Here is a 23,896-nt window from a genome sequence, read left to right as displayed (position 1 = left end):
AAAGACATGCTCAATGAAAAAATATAAATAAGAAACTTGAAACTAAAGACTTTAATAAATGGAAAGATATATAGTAAATTCAAGAATTTAAAGGTTAAACACGGTCAAGATGTGATTTCTTCCCAAATTGCCTTCCAAATTCAGAGCAACCTATACATTGTATTGCAAGACTGTTTACATTAAGTGTATGTTAATACACTTAAAGAACTTAATTTTTTCAGTAGCTACATATATTCCATCGTATGAATGAGGCACGCATTATACAATCAATCAAAAGCAGTCTGGTTAAATATTTTTGTTCACTAAATTTTGTTAATAAGCCTTCCTGATGATACATGCATATGCCTGACTATCTGTCTATATGTATGTTGATGATACAACTGACTTAATCATAAATCATGAATCCAAATAGTTTTCCTTGACTGCAGAATATTCCATAATTCTTATTACATAGTTTGGACAATTTGCTAATACACTGGATTTTTTTTTTTATATTGTTCTTTTCCCCACCATTCTTTTTTTTTTTTTATCTATTTTTAATTAGAGAATCACCGTGAGGGTACAGTTACAGATTTATACACTTTTGTGCTTATACTTCCCTCATACAAAGTTTGGAACCCATCCCTTCACCAGTGCCCATTCTCCACCACCCGTAAACCCAGTGTCCCTCCCACCCTCCCCAATCCCATCTCCCCCCCACCCCACCCTGCCACTGTGGCAAGGCATTCCCTTCTGTTTTCTCTCTCTAATTAGCTGTTGTGGTTTGCAATAAAGGTGTTGAGTGGCCGCTGTGCTCAGTCTCTAGCCCTCATTCAGCCCGCAACTCCCTTCCCCCACATGGCCTTCGACTACAATGTAGTTGGTGATCGCTTCTCTGAGTTGACCTTTCCCCGGAACGTGAGGCCAGCCTCGAAGCCATGGAGTCAACCTCCTGATACTTATTTCTACAGTTCTTGAGTGTTAGTCTCCCACTCTGTTATTCTATATACCATAGATGAGTGCAATCTTTCTATGCCTGTCTCTCTCTTTCTGACTCATTTCACTCAGCATGAAACTTTTCATGCCCATCCACTTGACTACAAAATTCTTGACCTCCTTTTTTCTAACAGCTGCATAGTATTCCATTGTATAGATGTACCAAAGTTTCCTCAACCAGTCATCCGTTCTGGGGCATTCGGGTTTTTTCCAGATTCTGGCTATTGTAAACAGTGCTGCGATGAACATACATGTGCAGATGTTGTTTCGATTGTACTTTTTTGCCTCTCTGGGATATATTCCCAGCAGTGGTATTGCTGGGTCAAATGGGAATTCAATATCTAATTTTTTGAGAGTCGTCCAAATTGTTTTCCAGAAGGGCTGAACCAGTCGGCATTCCCACCAGCAGTGAAGAAGGGTCCCTTTCTCCCCACATCCTCTCCAACAGCGGTTACTTTTGTTCTTTTGGATGTGTGCTAGTCTCTGTGGTGTAAGATGGTATCTCAAAGTTGTTTTGATCTGCATCTCTCTGATGATTAGTGATGCAGAGCACTTTTTCATGTGCCTTTTGGCCATTCGTATTTCTTCCTTGGTAAAGTTTCTGTTCATTTCTTCGCCCCATTTTTTGATGGGGTTGGATGTTTTCTTCTTGTAGAGTTCAACCATACACTGGATTTTTTTTTAAATGAAACTGTCACTATGGGATTTTACCTTGGTAGAGATACACAGAACAATTATAGGGGCAGATTTTGTTCCTCAGATTTTTTTCAGTAGGGCCCAACTGGGAATGCCTTCTTTTTCTATGCTTGGTTGGCCAACATGGCCCCCAAAATCTTGGCTTGGGGCTAACTCCATAGTCACAAGCTTTATGGAATCATTGGTTTTGCCTCCTGAGGGTTAACTTCTTATTGGCTTCCCCCCCCTCCAACTTTCTTCACTGGCAACCTAGAATTTTTCCATGGAGACATCTATTTCCTACAATTGGGATACCTGCATTGTTAATTGCTTCTGGGGTTAAACTATATCCAGAAAAAGGCCAGACTACCCTTCTAATTCTTTCATCTTAAAAATAGAAATATTACAATGTGAGTGATGAGACATATTGCTCAAAAACTCATTTATTCAACAAAAAGTAGGTGGTCAGTTAACACTCAGCTAAAACACTCAGGAAATGGAAACAAGCGATATACAAGTAATAAAATAAATGGTACAAACTAAACGTAAACCTGCTAATAGGTCTGTCTTTTTCAATCTTTCATGCTACAGCAAGATTACTTTCTAAAATCCAAAGTTCAATCATTTGTACAGAAAAAATGTAAGTTCTTTAGTGTATCCTTCAATGTGCTTCCCAATCTGATTCTAATTTCCATTCAAGCTTTAGTTCTTTCCACTTTCTCTCAAAAGCCCTTTATTCTATACATATAAAACTTTCTCCATCCCTTGAGGCCTCAAGTTCCTTCCAATCTTATCACCTCGCCCTTTTGCTCTTCATCATATGACAACTCCCAATCATCATTCAAGATTCAGTTCAAACTCTTGATATATCATCTCCCCTATTCTGAATTTGAACACGTTGTCTTATCACCTTTATTATATGTTGAGGTTTTTTGAAGGCACTCGGCTTACCATTTTTGTCTCTGATTCAAAATTTTAATACAATCTGGAAGATAGCATGGGCCGATGAACAGTTGCTAAATTAATGATGGAATAAATGAATGTGAAATAAGAGCTAAAAGGCCTTGATATACTTAGGAAAAGACTATTAAAGACCCCAAACTAGTTCTATAAAGACAATAGAGGGGTGAGGAAAGGGCATTCGGTAGAAGAGTTAGTATCTTAGGAGAAAAAAGAACCAAAGTCCAATACTAAGAGTGAAGACAGTGATGAAGTTAGCCAGATTGTGGTGCATGACTGCAAAGTCTTGATCCTCTGTACCAACTAGATTTTCAGCTTTTAGAGGTATTTTGTATACTTCTTTGTATCCCCTTTATTTTGGTGTACATCTCTGTAGCCATTGTTCTTAATGTCTGGTGTTTCTTATTCTGCTCTGCAAAATGAGTATTTGTGTACCTACATATCTCCCTAGTACTTATACTACCCTCTGCTGCAGGTTGTTTGAATAGGAAATGAGGTCTTAGTATCTTTGCATCATCCAAAAAACCTAGCATGATTGTCTGATGCTCATAACTATTGCTCAGCAAATATATTTTGATCTGACATTTGCTGATCTGATTACAAAGGACCACATGATACTGTGTGCAGCTATTTACTGCGGCACAAAAGTTATACATGCCTTCACATAGCATGGTTTATTTTGGGAAGTTTATCTTAAAATAATCTTATTGTATCTGGAAGACTGTCATTTCAAATTTCTCCTTTGCTTCTTCATGGATTACTCATAGCTAATATACCAGAAGAACATGACATACGGGACTCAAAAAGGATTTGGACAAATTTATGAATGATAATGTCATAAATATTAGGGTATAAATAGCATACAAAGGAAAAGGGGAGAGTGGGTATTTTGAAAATGTTTGTTATATGCCAAGAAATGTGTGTTAAAAACTTGACAAACACTCTATCTCATTTAATCTGGCAGTACTTGACAGTATAAAGATAGGACAGTTCGATATAAAAGTCCAAGCCAACATCCATTCAGCCACAAAGGTACGAGATGCGACATTTACCTTTAATAAAAATTTATCAACCTTTTAAGATAGATAGATCTATGAATTTGCATTGTTTCTCAGGAATAGCACACTCATTCTCAAATTAAGCTCCTACAGTTTACAACTTTCTTTGAGCTAGTTTGATCCAACCTTAAAGTCTCAGTGCTATAAATTACAATAAAATCCAGATTTTACCACAGCAATAGCAGTGACTATATTTATTTATAGATGCAATTTGTTCACTTACCTTATTTCTCGAAGTTCCCAAATATTAAATAAATATAAGATGAGTCAAGAAAAGAGATTTCTATTAACCCAACGGTAGCAAACTGTCTCAAATTATAGCATGCTTTATGGTAATATTTAGACATATAATTGTTTTTCTGAAATAGATGTTTTACATCATCTGAGTTTCATATAAAGTTATTTTGTTTTTAATTAAAAAATCATACCATCTTTAAATCACACAATGTTCCCAAGTTCACAGATTTTGCATATGTCAGAAATCAAAACATCATATCAAAGTACCACCTCTCCTTCTTGGGAATTGGCTTAAGACGATGGGGCTACATGTTGTGGTTCACTATTATGAGTCACACAATATAAGGTCTGCAGCTACACATTGTAATCTGTGATAACATACTTCTTGCCAGGTATAGGTGCAAAGAGTGTCCATTCAGATCGATTGAACTCAGAAGCTAGGTCCCATACAGCTTTCTTTTTAAAAAAATCTTTTTTGTTGTTTATATGTTTTTTGTGTGTATGTGTGTGTGTGTGTTTGCACACAGCTTTCTATTAACTTGTTTTGGGAAAACTAGAACAGATATCTTTGCTTTGGAAAATATCCCAGAAAATTAAAAAGAAAAGGCAATGGCTGAAATATTTCATATTTGGGATAGTCCTGTTCCAACTTCTATGTGCCAATAACAGCTGGAAAAACACCAGACCTGTCCTTGTGGTGATTTTGTGTTTCTTAAATTTTATATCAATGAACACTGAGATACCAGGGCTAATCACCAAAGAACATAGGTGCAACATACCACCTACAAAACTTTCTAAAGGTAGATAAGAACCCAGCTTATACACATTTAAAATCTCTTTTGAGGGTAGGGGTGAAAATATGCACATATTCCAAAGAGTTCTTTGTGTGAACAGGTGACCCCCTTCCCACAGTCTTTGTAATTAATTGAGAAATTAAAGTTGGTTGGCCTTTGAGATCTCTTGTTAAAAAAAGGCAGAAGGTCTTTGCATATATTGGAACAAGAGTTCACTATTCTGCCAAGACAGTGTGTTATTGTTATTGGAGTGTCTCTCAACAAAACGGTATTGAGTGGTGAGGACGTGATTTTGATTAGGTGGAATGACTCAGCTCTTCCCCTTAAAGAAGGGAGGACTTGTCAGAGCCTTACTTACCTCATGATCTGGGATCTCAGAGGATAGTGTTTTCCCTAGGATGACCCCGGTCAAGTATGTCCAGCATCGAGCTGTATTGGCAAGGTTATAGCCTCCTGTCTCCATCAAGAATTGTGAAGTTAGGAAAGAATAGTCACAAAACAGCAGGAGACGAAGGGGGTAGGTAAGGAAGGAGAGAAAAAGGTTTTATTAAAAGAGCTAAAAAGACAATTTCAACTTATAGAATTTTACTTAAACATTATCCCTCTATGATATTTGTAAACCTCCTAGTAAGTAGACTTTAGAGGACCAGACTGTTGAATAATATAGAACTTGGATGCCCATAGCCTATAAGATTTTAAAAAACCCCACCTCTAAACAAACATGGACCTAAGAACTGTAAACTTCCCAATTCCATTGAGGGATACAGGCAAGTTTGAGATCCCTGGAGACGGTGTCTCTGGAGGTGATCTATCTAAAGTGGAGGCTTTTTAGATGAATTTTGCAACAATTCTATAAAATAAATAACTGCTGGATACAATTTGTATTTGAAAACTATTGAGCAGACAGAAATATGCAGGAAAGAGAAATGGAAAATTCTGACTGAAACAGACTTCCTTCTTTTAATATCACATTCCATTTCTTTACAAAATTCAGACATGGTGGCAGAGATAAAAGAGAGTGAGATGAGGAAGGATTGTTGATTGATACTCTGACCCATTCTCATCAGGACCTGTCACAGCCATCCAGCAGACAAATTATATTAATAATCAGTATACATTTGTGCCAAATGGCTATGTTCTGCCATGCAAACATTAGCACGTAGGCCACTAGATAAATTCCCAGGTGAAATACTTTTTTTTTGGTTTTGGACCACACCTTGTTACTCAGGGGTTACTCCTCCTTCTATGCTCAGGAATTACTCTTGGTGGTTCTCATGGGACCATACGGGATGCCAGAGATAGAACTCAGGTCAGCTGCATGCAAGGCAAGTGCCCTACCCACTCTACTATCTGTCCAGCCCCTGATTTCTTATTTTAAAAAAAATATTTATTTTGTGGGTGAGAGTTGGGCCACGTCTGACTGGACGTAGGCCTTACTCCTTGCTTTATGTTCAGGGTCATTTCTGGCAGGGCTCGTGGGGGCCATATGAGGTGGCAGGGATGGAACTAGTGTTGGTTACTTCTACGGCAAGAATCAAAAACCCTGTACTGTGTCTCCTGCTTCTGGGATGATTTCTCTACCTCATTGCAGCCTGAAAAAAATAGAATCTTGTCTAATTAAGTTAGAGTGGTTATATAATTTATCATCCATAATGGTACACTTTACAAGTAAAAGGGGACAATTAATAATTACACTGGCATTTTATATATATATGTACATATGTATATATATACATATATATATAGGAAATACAGTTACCCTTTTGTTCAGCCTTTCTACTCCCTGAAAAGTCAGGGATGCAGGAACCTCTAGAATGTCATTTAGGTTCCAATGGGATCCACTGAAGCTTGGGAAAAATAATTATCAATGTGATAATTATCAATGTGATATTGAGGGTTAAGAATTTCACAGAAGGAGGCCATAGAGATAGTATAGTGGGTAAAGTGCTTCCCCTGTACACATCTGACTCAAGCTCGATCCCTGGCACCCTGTATGATCTCCTGCAAGGAATGATCCCTGAGTGCAGGCAAGGAGGACAAGCCCTGAGCACTGTTGGGTGTGGCCCATCTTTCCTCCACTTTCCTCCACCAAAAAGAATTTCAGTGAAATTGTACAGGCATTATTCTATACGCTGCGATGTGGAAAACACAAATTTATAAACTCAACATATTTGATAGAATTATTTAATTTTAAAAACAGTCACTACAAATTTTGTTTAAGTAGTAAATTCTCTCTGGGGGCACATATAAGATGATTTGCTAAATTCGATGGATGCACACACATTTTCAAGAATGCACATACTATGTAACAAGAATTATCTGTTCAACAAAGCCAACCAACACTTTGGATTGAAAAAGGAAAGAGGCTTTGAGAATGCCAAGTAAGAGCTGTAGCTTCAACCAACGGTTGAATTCACATAGATGTAAATGTGGAAAGGTCTTTCTCCCTGCTATGTCCCACAGTCCTTATCATTTTATCTTTTGCCTGGTTTGAAGTTTATGAATTTCTTGCTAATTTTTCATAAGAGGTTGTCTTTTATTTTGATCCCTCTTGGATTTGAGGGAGTCATAAAACATACAAACTTGTGTTTGCATCGAATGTTCACTCATTCCACAAAGCTTTCAATTACCTCCTTTAGTATGGTTTTATAACAGACTGACAAAGCAACACAAACTCTTAGTGGTTTCATAATACATATGTACATTTAAACTAAATCTGTCTAACCATGTTATTTTAACTCACTAATTTATTCATTCAATGAAGTATTATGCCTGGTAGATAGAAGATTTCAGGCATTTAAAGGTAAAGTCAAAGGTAGTTGAGGTTGTAAAAGGTCCCCTTTACAAACACATAAAAGCTTCTATTGACTAGTCATAACTTTCTATTCCTTAAATAATACAAAACATCAGCACACACCAAAATGCCCAAGAGACTCCAGATTAATCAATCTGCCTCATTTTAACAAACACTCTCTTTTTGGGGGGTGGGGTGGAAGAGGGGATCAAGAGTTGATCTGGAATTCAGCTTAATATTTAATTAATTTATGTTTAAATTGATTTAACACTTAAATTAATTTACAGTTTACCACTTATATATGAGCAGCAATTGATTTTTAGTAATGTTTCCAAAACCTGATTACTGGACCCGAGAATCAAAGAAGATAGAGCAATATCCTGGAGGGCTGACATTCTCTATTCTTTTATTTCTTAATGAGATCTGATGCCACCTTTAAATTTGATTTGATGTATCTTTGCTTCAGGATTTGAAATAGACTTTAGAGTGTTAAAGACTCAATGTGCATGCTACGTTAAGCATAAGTGCATTAGAGTACTTTTTTCATGCTGCACTGTGGAAGCGGTATCTTTCATTGAGTCAGACATTGGGAAGGATGGTTTTATTTCATGTAAGAAAGCCAAGGATTCCTCAATATCAACAGACAATACATGAAGAAAGGTCAACAAATTTCCCTGGTGGTCTTCATTTTTACTCACCTCCTCCCAAAATGAGTGTTGCCAATTGCCACTGAAGGATGTACTTAAGACACTTGCCAATTCCCACTGGAGTCATGTTAAAGGAGCACATAGGATCCCCGGCTATTGTATCAGCTCCCAGCTGTAAGACCACTGCTTTGGGATTGAAAGCTACGTATACCTCCTTGAGCACACTGTAGAAAAGAGAAAGGGTAGAAATTAACAGAAAAACAGGTCAATTTGGTCTAGAGCTAGGTAGTAGTGGCTAATCCAGTTGGAGATTTAGTTTGATCAGCAAAAAATGAAGGGAAAAAAACACAACCTTTCAGACTCATTGGACTATTTAAAAAGGGTGAACCTATTTTAAAATTATGTGTCAATAAGCCTAAGTTACAAATCGAATGCCCTGACTTCCACACTCAGTAAGGTCTGAATTTGTCTTTTACTTTTAGAACTTAGACTTCCTTTAAATATTCATATTAATTTGGCTTCGATAGCTATACACCATATTGCACCTATTCACTCCATTTTACAATCTAGTGAAATAAGGCATATGCACTGAATACTTGCTAAGGAGTATTTCTGATAATTTAAGATTGCTAACATATTTGGAATATATCATCTAGTTATCAATCAGTGTACTGAGAGAATTATATGCTTGGATTACTTTTTACTATGCTAAAGGATTTCTAGGAAATGAAACGCAATCCTTCCCACTTTAATTGGTATTAAAATGAAGGGAGCCATAACAACTAGCCCAAAATCACAAATCTGAAAGCATCCTAAGAAAAAAATTACAGTGTGTAAGAATGAGCATAATTTGGATAGGATCATTTGGTGCTATCAAATCAACTCAACAGCTTTCCAAACATATAGATGAAAAGCCTTGGAGATAAAAAAAAGAAGTAGTCAATGTGATAGATGATCTTAGTTAGGCTTTCAGTATTATCCTGGTTTGGGCTCTGACAGTGTCCAGAGCGCATTCCTTGAAGTTATAAGGTCCCTGCTCTCAAGGGGCATACAATCTAGTTCCCAGACAAAAACATACACCAGTCCTCAAAGACCTGAGGAACTCTTATGGGGACATATACACAAGTGCAAATTAACATACTTCAGAGTTGACAAAATGCAGAGTCAAGATGTGATTTAAAAAAAAATGAGTTAATGACCCCTTCATAATCAACATGTCAAATTATACCAGTGCGGCAAAGCCAGAAAATTCCCAGATCCTTCTGAAACTGCAAAAAGGAATTCAAGGATAATAAAACGCCATCCTCCAAATTCATATGAAACAGGCTATTGAAACTACTGAAATGAACTCAGCCGCATCGAGATTTTTTGACTCAAAAGATAGTTTGTTTTGATTTCCCTCCTATTCAAATAATGTTTGTGGAGATTATAATAATACTGTAAAATTTATGACATAATGAACTTTCATACAAGAATATTTTTGGTTTTTTGGGCCACAACCAGCATGCTCCAGGGTTACTCCTAGATCTGCACTCAGGAATTACTCCTGGCAGGCTCAGAAGATGATATGAGATGCTGGGGATCAAACCCGGGTTGGCTGATTGGAAGACAAATGGCCTACCCACAGTACTATTGCTCTGGCCCATCATATAAGATTATTTGAGCCTATTCATTCTTCCATGTGTTTTCTCCTGGGTACAGAGAAAATACATGCTACAAGAATAGTAGCTAATAGTTCTTGAGTATTTGCATACATAGAACCTCCTATCAGTTGCTGTAGGAAGACACAGAGGAAAGGCATGACTACTGATATAAAAAAAAATTCCCAGCTTAATGGAAAGCAGAGCAAGCAAGACTTTTCCCTGCCTCTTTATGCTCTCCCATCACATACATTTATTCTCTTCTGTGAGTCCAGCATGAAATCATACCAGATGCTGCAGGAACAAAGAGCTATGAACAAGCTCTTACCTCCATGGAGTTCAGAACAGAGGGGAAGACTCAGACTTTGTCAACATAGCAAACGATTAAAATACAGTAAAAAATAAAATATCAGTGATAGCAGAGAGTAGAGAATAATCAACATTTCCAGAGAATGAAAGAAAAGTTCTACAGATATAGCTTCTCTCCTTTTAGACTGTACTCAAAAGAGAGAAAATACTTTTGCTATTTTTTCTTGGCTTTCTGGGTTACACTGGCAATGCTCAGGGGTTACTCCTGGCTCTGCACTCAGGAATTAGTCCTGGTGTTGCTTGAGGGACATATGGGATGCTGGGATCGAAATCCAGTTGGTCACGTGCAGGGCAAGCACCCTACCTAGTGTACTATTGCTCTGGCCCCACTCCTGCTATTTTATACTCAGTTCAATTTTTGTTTTACTTCAGGTATGGTGGCATGTGAATAAAAATGGGTTGTTTTTTAGCATGTGGCAAAACTTAGGTAAGTGATAAAAAGAGAAGCCACCTGTTTCACAGCTCATGGTTATGTATATTTTTTCATGGTTATATTTTTAATCATACAAATGAAGAAAGGCAATGTACTAATGACAACATTTAAAACTAAATGTTTAGGTCAATATAGACTTAACTTTCAACTAAGGTCCTAAAAGATGAGGACATTAATCCATGAAAAAGGCTAAAATGAAAGAAAAAAGTTTGAAATAGGCAAAATAAATATCACAGAGCTGAAGACTATATTATCTCAACCAAAATATACAATAGAGGAGCCAAACAACAGGGTGGAGGCAAAGGCTTAATCAGTGAGCCTCAAGTAGTGGCAGTCATCCAAAAAGACCAGCAAAATAAGAATGAAAAGCAAGAAAGATAATTTAAGTTCTAAATAGGACAGCACCAACAGGAACAACATTTGTAGCATAGGAGTTCCAGAAGAAAAGTGGCAGAATTTATATTGGAAGAAAGAACAGCCAAGAACTTCTCCAAACTGAGAAAAGCCTTAGACACAAGATCCAGAAAGCTCAAAGTATTCCAAACAAAATAAACCCCAAACAGATGCACACAAAGACACATTATAATTAAAATGGGAGAGAGAAAAAAGAGGAGGGAGAGGGGAGGAAGAGTGAGAAAGTATGTGTGTGAGAGAGCAGGAAGAGACAGACACACACACAGAGACAGAAAGAAACATAAGGGAACTCCACATAAGATTCATTCATAGAAAGTCTACAGGACATAAAGGAGTGGCAAGATATGACAAGACAGATATAAAGTGCTCACTGGGAAAATCTATTTTTAAAAAATGTTGCTTAGCCAACATAGTTCGCAACAGCATTAATGTTTCTGATTTTGGTGTACAAAGTGCACCTCTTCTAACCATCAAAGTGCTGAAGACCCTCTACCACTGTCTTGTGTCGATTTTAGTCTGTCTCATCTTCCCCCCTTCTTGGTAACCTCAGCTCTCTCGTCAGAGTCCAAGAGTTTGTTTGCATTGGCTACTGTCCATTCCATTTCTTTATTTCCTTCTCTCTTTGACTTATTTCACAGAATATGACACAACACACTCTCTAGTTACTTTCAAGCTCTAGAAAAAAGAAAAATTTTATATCTTCTTATAGCTGAATAGTATTCCATTGTGTTTCATATACCACAATTTCTTTATCTACTCATCTCTCAATGGACATTTGAGTTATTTCTAGAACTTGACTGCTATAAATAGTGCCGATGTGTTTTTGTGTTCTTGGGATAGATGCCAAGGAGCAGAATCACTGAGTTATAACGGGAGCTCTATTTTTAATTTTTGAGATGTCTCCATACTGTTCAGAAAAGACCTCTAACCAAGATTACTTTGCCCTGTTAGGTTATCACTCCTATTTGAAGGAAGAATAAAGAATGTTTCAAAAAATAACAGTTTATTTATCACCACTAAATTGGCCCTTCAAGAAATACCTAAGAGGGGCTGGAGTGATAGTACAATGAGTAGGGGCATTTGTCTAGCATGTGACTGAACTGGGTTGGTTCCTAGGCACCCATATGGTCCCCTGAGCGTGCCAGGAGTGATTCCTGAGAGCAACCAGGAGTATGTCCTGAGCAGTGCTGGGTGCCCCCCCACCGAAAGAGATACCTAAGAGACTTCTATAAATAGAAAAATTAATTTTATTTACAAGCAGAAAAATAGCTTTAAAAATATGGGAGAGAAGGATAATGATAAGATGAACTCTATTATTAGCTTTACTGATCTTTTCTTTGATATCCTCAATCTGTCAAGTCTAGAGAATTTAGTTTATCTGTTGTACTTTTCAGTTTTAAAAATAACATTTTTTTAATTAAGGGAAGAGGTTTGAGCAGTTCAAGGACTTATTCCTGGCTCTGTTATCAGGGACCATATGGCATGTCAAGGATTAAACTGGGGTCATCACATGCAAGGTAAGAGCCTTAAACCCTATATTCTCAGGCCCCATATTTATTTTTAAAAATAGATCTTATTCCTTTCATGATATTTTGCATACATTCATTTATTTAGCATATTCTCCAGTCTATCTTTGACTTTAGTTGTAACACTGACATTATTTTACTCAATCCAGCACATGGCTCCAATCAGAGTTGGGTGTATATTGATTTTATTTTCTTTCTTTCAAGAATGAGTCATGTTGTCTTAATTCTTTGGCTGAATAATTTTATACTGAATTCCAGATATTTTACATATTCTATTCTGAATCTCTGGATTCCATTTTATTCCTCTGGAAAAAATGTTGCCTTTTGTTTTTTATTTTCCGGTTTTAACTCAGTTGGACGAACACTGTAAAGTATAATTCTTGGGGACTAGTTCACATTTCTGCTAAATAATTTTATCCCTCATTAGGATGCTTTGACTCTGACCTGTGCATATGTAATTTAGGGATCAGTAAGATATTTGCATTATTTAAATATAAAAAATTTTATAATCTTCTTACCACCCTCACTTCTTATATCTCTAATTACTGAATATGATTTTATTGATCTCTTTTGGATTAGGGGCCACATCTGGTAGTGCTCAGGGGCTTCTCCTGGCTCTGTGTTCAGGAGTTGTTCTTTGCAGTTCTTAGGGGACCTTAAGTGATGCCAGAAATCAAACCTGGCCTCTTCTATGCACAGCATATGTTCAGCCTGTTGAGCTCTCTCTGGCCCCGAAGTATTACTTTAAATGTTCAGTTGCTCTAGTTGTCTATCTGATTTTCTAAGACCAGGAAGATACCAAGTTCACAACTGGAGTTTGAGCTCTTCTGAGTGCTGAATGTGACCTGTGTTCAAGTCAGAATCTATGAGATGAAAAGCCCACCCTGTAACTTTTTCTGTCCTAAATCTTGACATCAGTCTAAAATCTGTGTGTCTATCAGTATGGGCCAATAGCAATAACATCAGATAGTTGGAATAGTCATTTTGGGAGTTCATTTATATTTTGCACATTTTATAGCTGTTCTGTAAGAGTGATAATCTAATACGAACTTATTTCATTAGAAGAAGTGACACCCAAGTCAGGCATTTGCTAGAATGCACATTAGCACATGTTTCTGCATGTAGAAGTCCAGGTTTGATCTCCAGCACAGCATGGTTTCTGGAGTACTGCTGGGAGCTACTCCTAAGTACTGGGCCAGTAATAGCCCCAGAGCATTGCTGGGTGTGTCCCCTGGGAAAAACATAAATCACATCTTGTTTCTATTTTTCCTATTTGCTCATAATTCAAAACACTAACTTGAAAAGATACATGCACACCTGTGTTCACTGTAGTATTATTTACAATAGTCAAGATCTAGAAACAACCCAAATGCTCAACAACAGATAAGTGAATAAAGATATGTTGTATATATACACAGTGGAGTACTACTTCAAGATAAGACCTTGCCTGTCTGGGACAGAGTGGTAGTACTAGGTATTTGCTTTGCATGCAGCTGATCTGGGCTTGGTCTTCAATGACCAGCACCCCAATAGGTCCCTAGTGCTTGCCAGGAGTGATCCCTGAGCATAGAGTTGGAGGAACCCTGAGCACCTCTGGGTGTAACCCAAAAACCAAGCCAATGTAACAAAAAAAATCCTTTGCCTTTCTACAGTAAGTAAACAAAATTTTGCCTTTTCCAATGCCATGGATAGAATTAGATGGGGGTCAAACTAAGTGAAATAAGTTAGAAGGAAAAAGACAAATACAAAAGAAACAGATAATCTCATTCAAAAGTGGCATATCAAGAAACAAAAGAAGGGAACAAACAAAGCCAAATGAAAACAAACCCATGGACTGACTGCAACTGTAAAACTGAGGCAAACAAATGCAAGGAACATATTCCAGAATATGTTCCATTGCTACTTCAACATTCAATATTCTTCCATTTATCAATATCTTCTTTCTTAGAGTCAATATTATTTTCTGATACTACTCAAATACTGGGCTGGAGAGATAGCACAGCAGTAGGACGTTCACCTTTCATGCGGCCCACCAGTGTCCGATTTCTCCGCCCCTCTCAGAGAGCCCGGCAAGCTACCAAGAGTATCACACCCGCACCTGGCAAACTACCTGTGGCATACTGGATATGCCAAAAACAGTAACAATAAGTCTCCCAATGAGAGACGTTACTGGTGCTCGCTTGAACAAATCGATGAGCAACGGGATGACAGTCACAGTGACTCAAATACTATCACAGTTCTTATCCACTGATGTACCATGAGCTCTCCCATGCCTCTTGGTGGCTTTAGTACATGGTTTACAAATTTTTTGTCTCTTCCTTTTTGGATCTTTTTTCCCCTGGCAATTTTATATATTTATTTATTTACTCCAACCTTCATGCATCTACTCTTCCCCAAGATAGGAACTGGAGACCTAGAAATAATACCCAAGAGGCATATGACTCAGTGTGGGAAGAAGACAATGATCAGTAGTATAATATTTATTCAGTTAGTCATCAAATATTAACTAAATGCCTACTATTATGCCATTTACTAGGATGGGCAAAATAGACCAGCATTCTTTGTGAACATTCTAATTCTCTGGCATAAATTTCTTTATCCTTCGAACACTAGTGATGTTGATCTGTAATATGCTCTAGTTTTCCCTAGACACTCCCAAGTTTTGGGTCCAATAACTTTTCTACTTCTAGAACCCTGAATTTTCAATTGACTTTTTTTGGTGTACAGTGTTCTATCTTTCAATTTGGATTGACATTGATCATAACTTATGTTCCCTAGTCTTATTGCTATTCTAAAAGTCTACCAGCATATTTTTGACTTCTCTTTTCACTACTCAATTTGGGGACTATGGCTAGTCAAATTGAAAACTGTTTAGAATACTTAACTCCCTTATATCTTTCTCACTTTTTCCCTTGTTCTTAAGTCCTTAAGCAAACCACGCCGTTAGAACTTTCTGCTTTGTTCTGCAATAGAAAGTTGAAAACTCAAACAAATTGCTTCCTCTACAGTTTATACTTTCAATTTTCACTCAATGCATCCTAAAGAGAGACAGCAGAGCCAAGGAGGCCAAAAGGAGAACAATCTGAGTACACTCCCATGGCACTAACACAAAGAAGCATCACATCAAAACGGAATTAGAGAATCCTGGAGGTGGGGGAGGGGCAGAGGAAATGCACTGGAGAACACAGCCACCATTTCCAGGAAGATTGGCTGCAGTGGAACACAAGCTGCAGCTGACTTCAGAGCTGCATCCCCAGGGATGGGGGTGGGGTGAAGAAGAGACTGGAAGCTTAGACTTTATATTAAGAAAAGGGACTGGTGAGCTGAAAATCAGTGCATGGACTTAACGCTCTACTGGTGTAAAACCTGAGCTGGAGGAAATATACAAAGCTGGAAAGATATTAATATCCCCCTGAAAACAAACTAAAGAAGGAAGCAAGCCAATGGCAAATACTACCAACAGAGTGAAACAGTAGTGGAAGGAACTTCCGGTGCAGTCAGGTAGAGGAGGAACCAGTCCCCTCCCTTCAACCCTTATCTGACTGACTGTAGACAGTGGACTGAAGACTGATAGTCAGAATCGAAATGCTCTGACTAGAATAAGGAAGGTAGCAACAGATCTAATCATCATCTGCTGTATTGAACATTCAATTGGATCAATGCCTAGCTAACCTTACGGTCAGACAATAGGATATTCCCCAGGTTGGTCTGAGTTCGGGAATGAAGACTGCAGGTGATGGAAAATGCAAATATCCTAATTGATACCAGGTATGCTTGGGGTTATAAATTATGTAACTATGTGTCTCAACGTGATTCAATTTAAAATAAATCACTGTCACTGTAACTGTCATCCCGTTGCTCCTTGATTTGCTCGAGCGGGCACCAGTAATGTTTCCATTGTGAGACTTGTTACTGTTTTTGGCATATGGAATATGCCACGGGTATCTTGCCAGCCTCTGCCATGCGGGCAAGATACTCTCGATAGCTTACCAGGCTTTCTGAGAGGGGCAGAGGAATCAAACCCAGGTAGGCCACATGCAAGGCAAACGCTCTACCTGCTGTGTTATCACTCCAGTTCAAAATATAAAAATTTAAAATAATTAGGATAAACAAAGAGGCAAATGGAAGCAGGTGACATAAAAGATTCATATCAAAGTGCAAATGAAAGTAATTCTTCATAGATAGGGCTGGAGTAATAGTTCAGTGGGTAGGGCACTTGCCTTGCACATAGTCAACATGGGTTCTATCTCTGGTACCACATATGGTGCCTTGAGTCCCATCAGAAGTGACCTCCGAGTGCAGAGCCAGTAATAATCCCTGAGCACCACAGGGTGTGTCCCATTTTTTTTAATTCATCATAGAAAAATACCAGAAATTCCTTTATGTTAGCAATGTCTCTAAGTGTCAATGAATTGAACTTCTCAATCAAAAGACAGAATGGCTTTAAGGATAAAGAAAATCCAAACTTTTGCAACTTACAAGAGATACAACTAAACTTTTGTCATAAATATAGGCTTAGAGCACAGGCAAACAGCAACTTAAAACCAGGGCTAGGCCTGAGACATAGCACAATTCGCTGGGCACTTGCTCTGCATGTGGGAAGACTGGCTTCAATCCTTGGCACCATACTACCTGCCAAACACTTCCAGGGTTGGTCCAAATAATCAAACAAAAGCAAACAAACAAATACAAAACCCAGGAATAAACAAACTTGTTTCAGGGTCTTCAGTATCTGTATTGCAAACATAATGCCCAAAGGGAGGAGGAGGGGGAGGGAGAGGGAGAGGCAGAGTGGACAGGAGAGGAAAAAAGCACCTGCCATAGAGTAGAGGAAGGCTTATGGGGGTGGCTTAAGGGTTACTGGGAATATTGTCACTGTCACTGTCGCTGTCATCCTGTTACTCATTGATTTGCTTGAGCGGCCACCAGTAACATCTCCATTGTGAGACTTGTTACTGTTTTTGGCATATGGAATACACCATGGGTAGCTTGCCAGGCTCAGCTGTGCAGGCGGGATACTCTCAGTAGCTTGCCGGGCTCTCCAAGAAGGACGGAGGAATCAAACCTGGGTTGGCATTGTGCAAGGCAAACGCCCTACCCACTGTGCAACCACTCCAGTCCCCAACTGGGAATATTGGTGGTAGAAAATGTACACTGGTGGAGGGATGAGTGTAGGAACACTGTATGACTGAAACACGATCATGAAAGCTTTGTAAGTATATTTTGCAGTGATTCAATAAAAAGGAGCTTTAGTTTAGTTTGCCCTTATTGAAATAAACGTTTCTTTTTAATGTATGCCTATTTACTGTTTCACATAGATGATTCAAATGATATAAGTAAATGGTGATGGTAAACAGCATGTTTACTATTTTATTCCCCTTTCTTCATGAATATTGTAATAGAGTAAGTAAAAATAACCAAAATAAAGATGGTAATAAAATAAGTTGAAAAAACAAAATTTAAAAGGTAATAGATAGGAACAGATATTTTATATGTCACTGTCACTGTCATCCCGTTGCTCATTTATTTGCTTGAGCGGGCACCAGTAATGTCTTTATTGTGAGACTTGTTACTGTTTTTGGCATATTGGATACACTACAGGTAGCTTGCCAGGCTCTGCCGTGTGGTCGAGATACTCTCGGTAGCTTGTCAGGATCTCTGAGAGGGGTGGAAGAATTGAACCTGGGTCGGCCGCATGCAAGGCAAACACCCTGCCCGCTGTGCTATCACTGCAGCCCATTTTATATATATTAATTATAAATTAACATGCTGAATATTTAACTCTTATCAACATATGTACAAATGAAGGAACAGTGAAATTCTTATAGCAACTACTAATAGACATGAGGAGATTCATCAATTGTAAATCAAAAGCAGCAAAATATTTAAAATTTTTTATTGAGGTTCTATGATTTACTATATTGCTTTTAGTGGTTTACCATGCACATAATTCCAACACCACATCCGTCACCAGTCTACCCATCTCTCTCACCCAAGGACTGCAATGATCCTCCATTTCAATCCCCTGCCCACCAACTCAAATGTGTGTATTCCATCTCCTGTTGTGCCCTTTCTAATACAATAGTAGCATCGGTCACATCAGCTAAAAAGGAAATTGGAAATATCTCATCATTGGTCAAATCAACTAAATAGAAAATTAATAAGGAGGCAGAATGTCCTGACCCCACACTAGGGTGTCTTTGCTGGGCACCTCGGAGGAGGGCAGGTTGAGTTTGTTTTCCCACCCCAAACAGAACCCCGGCAGCTGAAAACCTCCAGAACCCAACTGCCACCATGCTCAAGGCCACCCTCCACATGCTCGGATGAGCCTCAACCAAGTGGGAACTGGCAGAGAGACCCAGGTATGCGGGCCCCATGACTGAGACCTCCAAGAGGTTGGGACTGGGCCTCCTGCCCACAGCTCTCCAGTTTTCCAGTAGCTTGGCAGTCACACCCACAAACTGCCCCTAGTGCCACGTAATATCATCAATGGCCAAAATCCAGAGACTATAAACCAAAGCTCCTGGAAGAGAGTGACACAGAATTTCCTAAACGTCTTATATTCTAGCCCACTTATTTACCAAAAGTAGCACACATTTGTTTGGTTTTAACATCCTTGCTTCTATTCTCTTATATACAGGATCGAATGGCTCCACAATGAAATACAACAACCTCCACACACTTCCCTCTTATTGTGATGGGAAGGTGCTCAGTGGTGGGATTTGTGTTTGAATATTATCTGTAATGAACTAATGTGAACTACTTCATGAAAATAAAATATATAAAAATTGTAAAAAAAACCTATAAGAAAGCAACAATGCTAAAAGAGGAACTGAAGGAGATGAGATCAACAAACACATACAGGCTTCTCCATCCACTAGAGCCAAATACACATTCTTCTACATGTACATCAAACATCTCACAGATAGACTCCATATTAAGGCACAAATCAAATGTTAAGAAAGTAATATGAGACCAGATGTTACTGTGAAAAACTTTGCCACCATGCATGAAAACCTAGAGAAAATGGACAGTCTTTTAGATTCATATAAACTCTCAAGACAGAATCATGAGGAAAATTTAAAAACCAAAGATTTCAGTTACTAGTAAGGATTAGCATGGTGATTAAAAATCTCTCCAAAAACTAAAGTACAGGTCGAGATGGCTTAATTTGAGTTCTACCAAGCCTTCAAAGAGGATCTATTAGTATTCTTCTAAAACTCTTCCAGAAAATCAAAGAAACAGGAATTCCATCTGACAATTTTTATGAGGTCAGTATCACCGTAGTACCAAAAGCATTTGGTACAGAGCAAATTCTCTGATAACATAGGTGGAAATATCCTCATTAAAATATCACTGAACAAAAATCAACAATACATTAAAAGAATCATATACTAAAAGTAACAAGTCTCACAATGGAGACATTACTGGTGCCCGCTTGAGCAAATTGATGAACACAAATCGATAAGCACAGTGCTACAGTGCTATACTAAAATCATATATAAAAAGAATCCAGGGATGCAAAGGTGAATCAATATACAAATCAATTAATGTAATATGAGGGCTGGAGAAAACTGGGTAAGGTGTTTGCCTTGCACGTGGCTTACCCAGATTTGAATCCTGGCATCCTATATGGTCCTCAAAGCCCACTAGGAATTAACCCTAAGCACAGAGTCAGCAGCAAGCCCTGAGTACTACGAGGTGTGACTCTGAAACAAAAAATGTAATACACATATCAACAAAAGAAAACATATAAATCATGTGATCATACCAATAAATACAGAGAAATATTTTCAATAGCCACTTCATGATAAAAATTAGTTAGGGAGAGCAGGAATTTATCTCAGTTTAGTTATAGCCATATATAACAAACTCACAGCTAACACACTCAACAGTGAAAAATGGAAAGTCTTCTTTTTATTTTTATTTTTTTGGTTTTTGGGTCACACCCGGCGATGCACAGGGGTTACTTCTGGCTCATGCAGTCAGGAATGTGGCTGTGCTTGGGGGACCAAATGGGATGCTGGGATTCGAACCCAGGTCGGCCACATGCAAGACAAACGCCCTACCTGATGTATTATTGCTCCAGCCCCGAAAGTCTTCTTTTTAATATAAAGCACAAGGCAATGATAGCTACTCTTACCACTATTATTCAACATAGTATTGAAAGTGGTGGTCAAGCATTTAAGGATGAAATAAAAGAAATTTGAACTGTAAAATAAGTAAAATTATTGGTATATTTCTGACATGATAACATAAACAGAAGAACCTACAGAACGCATGAAAAAGCTTTTAGAAATAATTTACCAGTTGTTTACAAATCAACAGTAAAGCAGTAGTTTAAGAATCAACATGCATCTTTACATACATATGCAATAGCATAAAAGACAAAAATTTAAAATAATGTTTATAACTATATCCCCAAACATCAAGTACCTAGGCATCAACAAATGATGGGAAACACAGACCTTGAAAATAATTACACTAAACAGAAGAGGAAACAAGGAAATGGATAATTATTTCATGTTCATAGTCAGAAGAAGAATTAGTACTCTGCCATGGAGGCAGGGGAAGGGTGGGAAAGGGGGGGTATACTGGGGATACTGGTGGTGGGGAATGTGCACTGGTGGAGGGATGGGTGTTTGATCATTGTGTGACTGTAACCCAAACATGAAAGTTTGTAACTATCTCACGGTGATTCAATAAAATTAAAATAAAAAAGGAAGCCAATTCAATACCTATCTAGGACACAGAACAAAAACTACAAAAACTATCAGAATAGTCAAAGCAATTCAATGAATAAGTAAGGAGAGGGCAGTTCGAATAGAGAAGGGACCATTATGACAATGGCAGTTGGAAATGATCACTCAGGACAAGAATTGAGTGCTGAAAGTAGGTAAAGAGATATACATGATAACTTTTCAGTACCTGTATTGCAATAATGACAGAGAGAGAGAGAAGAAAAGTGCCTACCATAGAGTGAGGGAGGGGTGGGGAGGGGAAGCTGGGGACATTGGTGGTGGGAAATGCACACTGGTGAAGGGACAGTTGTTGGAACATTGTATGACCAAAGCCTAGTCATTAACAACTTTGTGAAAAAAGAGAGGAGGCACTGTAATCCCTGATATTAAACTATACTATAAAGTTATAGTAATAAAAACTGTGTGGTATTGGTATAACAAATTCTTATTAGAACAACAGAATAGAATTGAGAGCCTAGAAGTAAGCCCTGAGATATGTGTACAGTTAGTGACAAAGGAGTGAGCTGTATTAATTGAAGGAAGTTAAGCTTCTTCAACAAATGATGTAGTAAAATTGGATAGCCACATGGAAGAGAGACAGAGAGAGGGAAGAGAGCGAGAAAATGAGACTTCTATTTCACATCACTAACAAATAATTCAAAATGTATTAAAGACCCCAATATTAGACCTAAATCCATAAAATACATTGAGGTAAACACTGGAGGAACTCTCCATGATAATGAGTTCAGAGGTGTTTTCAAAGGCTCAAGTACATTGTCAGAAAAAAAGCAAAATGAAACAAATGGACTACATCAAACTAAAAAGTTTCTGTCCTATGAAAGAAATGACTAAAATAAAAAGACACCCAAATGAATGTAAAAAATATTCTCACCTCAAACTTTGACAAAGAGCTAATTTAGAAGATATAAAGTACTCTCAGAACATATGCAACCAAAAAATGGGGAGAGGAGCTTAACTGAACAGATACTTTCTTTAAAAAGACATAGGTGAATAATAGGCATATGAAGAAGTGTTTGTTTCCAATTAAAGGGGAAATACAAATCAAAATGATAAGATATCACCTCCCAAAAGTGAGAATGATTTATATTTTAAAAGTTCACATACAACTGGTCTTGGTGGGAAAATGATAAAAAGGAAATGTTCATTCACTGTTGGTGGAATGCTGTTTGATTCATTCCCCCATAGACAAAATATAGATACCTCTCAAAAAATTAAAAATAGAACTCCATTATAACCCAAAGCTGCCACTCCTTGACATCAACAACAAAAATTATTTATTTGAAAAGATATTTGCATGCGTATGTTTGGTGCAGCATTATTTGCAATAACCAAAATCTGAAAACAACCCAAATACACAGTGAGAGACGAGTGGTTAAAGAAATTGTAGCAGCATGAAACTAATATCCAAGGCAAAGGAAAAAAGGCCAGGAGGACTGGTCAATGGTTGGTCAATGGCTTGGGAGATGGAGGGTGGTTAAGATAGAAGAAGATCCATTATGACAACATAGTTGGAAATGATCACTCTGGACTAGAACTGAGTGTTGAAAGCAGGTAAAGAGTGATATCCTTTCAGGGGGCTGGAGTGATAGCACAGTGGGTAGGGCGTTTGCCTTGCATGCGGCCGACCTGGGTTCGATCCCCAGTATCCCATATGGTCCCCTGAACACCGCCAGGAGTTAATTTCTGAGTTCATGAGCCAGGAGTAACCCCTGTGCATCGCCGGGTGTGACCCTCCCAAAAAAGGAGTGATAACCTTTCAGCATTTGTATCACAAACCATAATGCCTAAAATGAGAGAGAGATAAATAGAGAGATGGATAGAGAGAGAGAATAGAAGTGTCTGCCACAGAGGCAAGCTGGGCTGGGGGGGGGGTTGGAGGGGTAGGAGGGAAACTGGGGACACTACTGCTGGAAAATTACACTGGTGAAGGGATGGGTATTTGAACATTGTATGACTGAAACACAATCATGATAAATTTTGTAATACTCTATCTCACAGTGATTCAATAAAAAATTATTTAATTAAAAAAGAAATTGTGGTATGTATATAATGTACTAACACTCTGGAATAAGAGGACAGAATACTGCTTTTACTACAATTAGTATGGAACTGGAGGCTGTCAAAGCAAAGTAACTCACAGGAAGCACAAGTGCCAGATGTTCTCAGTCATATGTGGTATATGAATAAGGAGTTGGATATTTGCAATGGTAAATGAAAACAACCCCTGTACACTAACAACATAACAGATTACCAAGTGAGATGTGGGGATGTGAAACACAGAGTGGCTGATAGACTAGACTAGAAGTGTCAAAAGAAAAGTGCTGGAGGTTTTTGGCACTTTGGTGGTGGTGGAGAAGCAATAATGATGAATAGGCATAAACATGAACTCTATCAAAATTAATTAAAAAAATTAAAAATAATTCATCTATGTTCTCAGAAAATAATACATCATAAAAACATTTATTGAGTGAGTAGATTCACAGCTTGGAAATACTCTACCTTCACATGTCATGCAATAACATTTCTTACAACCTCTAATCTAGTTTTTTAAGAAAATTTTTTAATGTTTGAAATTGTTTTACAGACTTACAACTTTTCGTGCTTGTGTTTCA

General features: G+C 37.9%; 1 protein-coding gene across 1 annotated transcript in view; it reads right to left on the bottom strand.

Moving 5' to 3' along the window:
- The window catches only part of HDAC8 (histone deacetylase 8), a 388,207-nt gene that overhangs the window by 213,148 nt on the left and 151,163 nt on the right, over nucleotides 1–23,896 (bottom strand). Inside the window, exons 8-9 of the mRNA XM_055122721.1 lie at nucleotides 8,192–8,364; nucleotides 5,058–5,152 (exon numbers count right to left, since the gene is read on the bottom strand). Of these exons, the coding sequence (XP_054978696.1) occupies nucleotides 5,058–5,152; nucleotides 8,192–8,364 (268 nt within the window). The remainder of the gene's footprint in view (nucleotides 1–5,057; nucleotides 5,153–8,191; nucleotides 8,365–23,896) is intronic.

Source organism: Sorex araneus, chromosome X, assembly GCF_027595985.1.
Source record: "Sorex araneus isolate mSorAra2 chromosome X, mSorAra2.pri, whole genome shotgun sequence".
NCBI lineage: Eukaryota > Metazoa > Chordata > Mammalia > Eulipotyphla > Soricidae > Sorex > Sorex araneus.
This window is presented reverse-complemented; position numbering and strand designations above follow the sequence as displayed.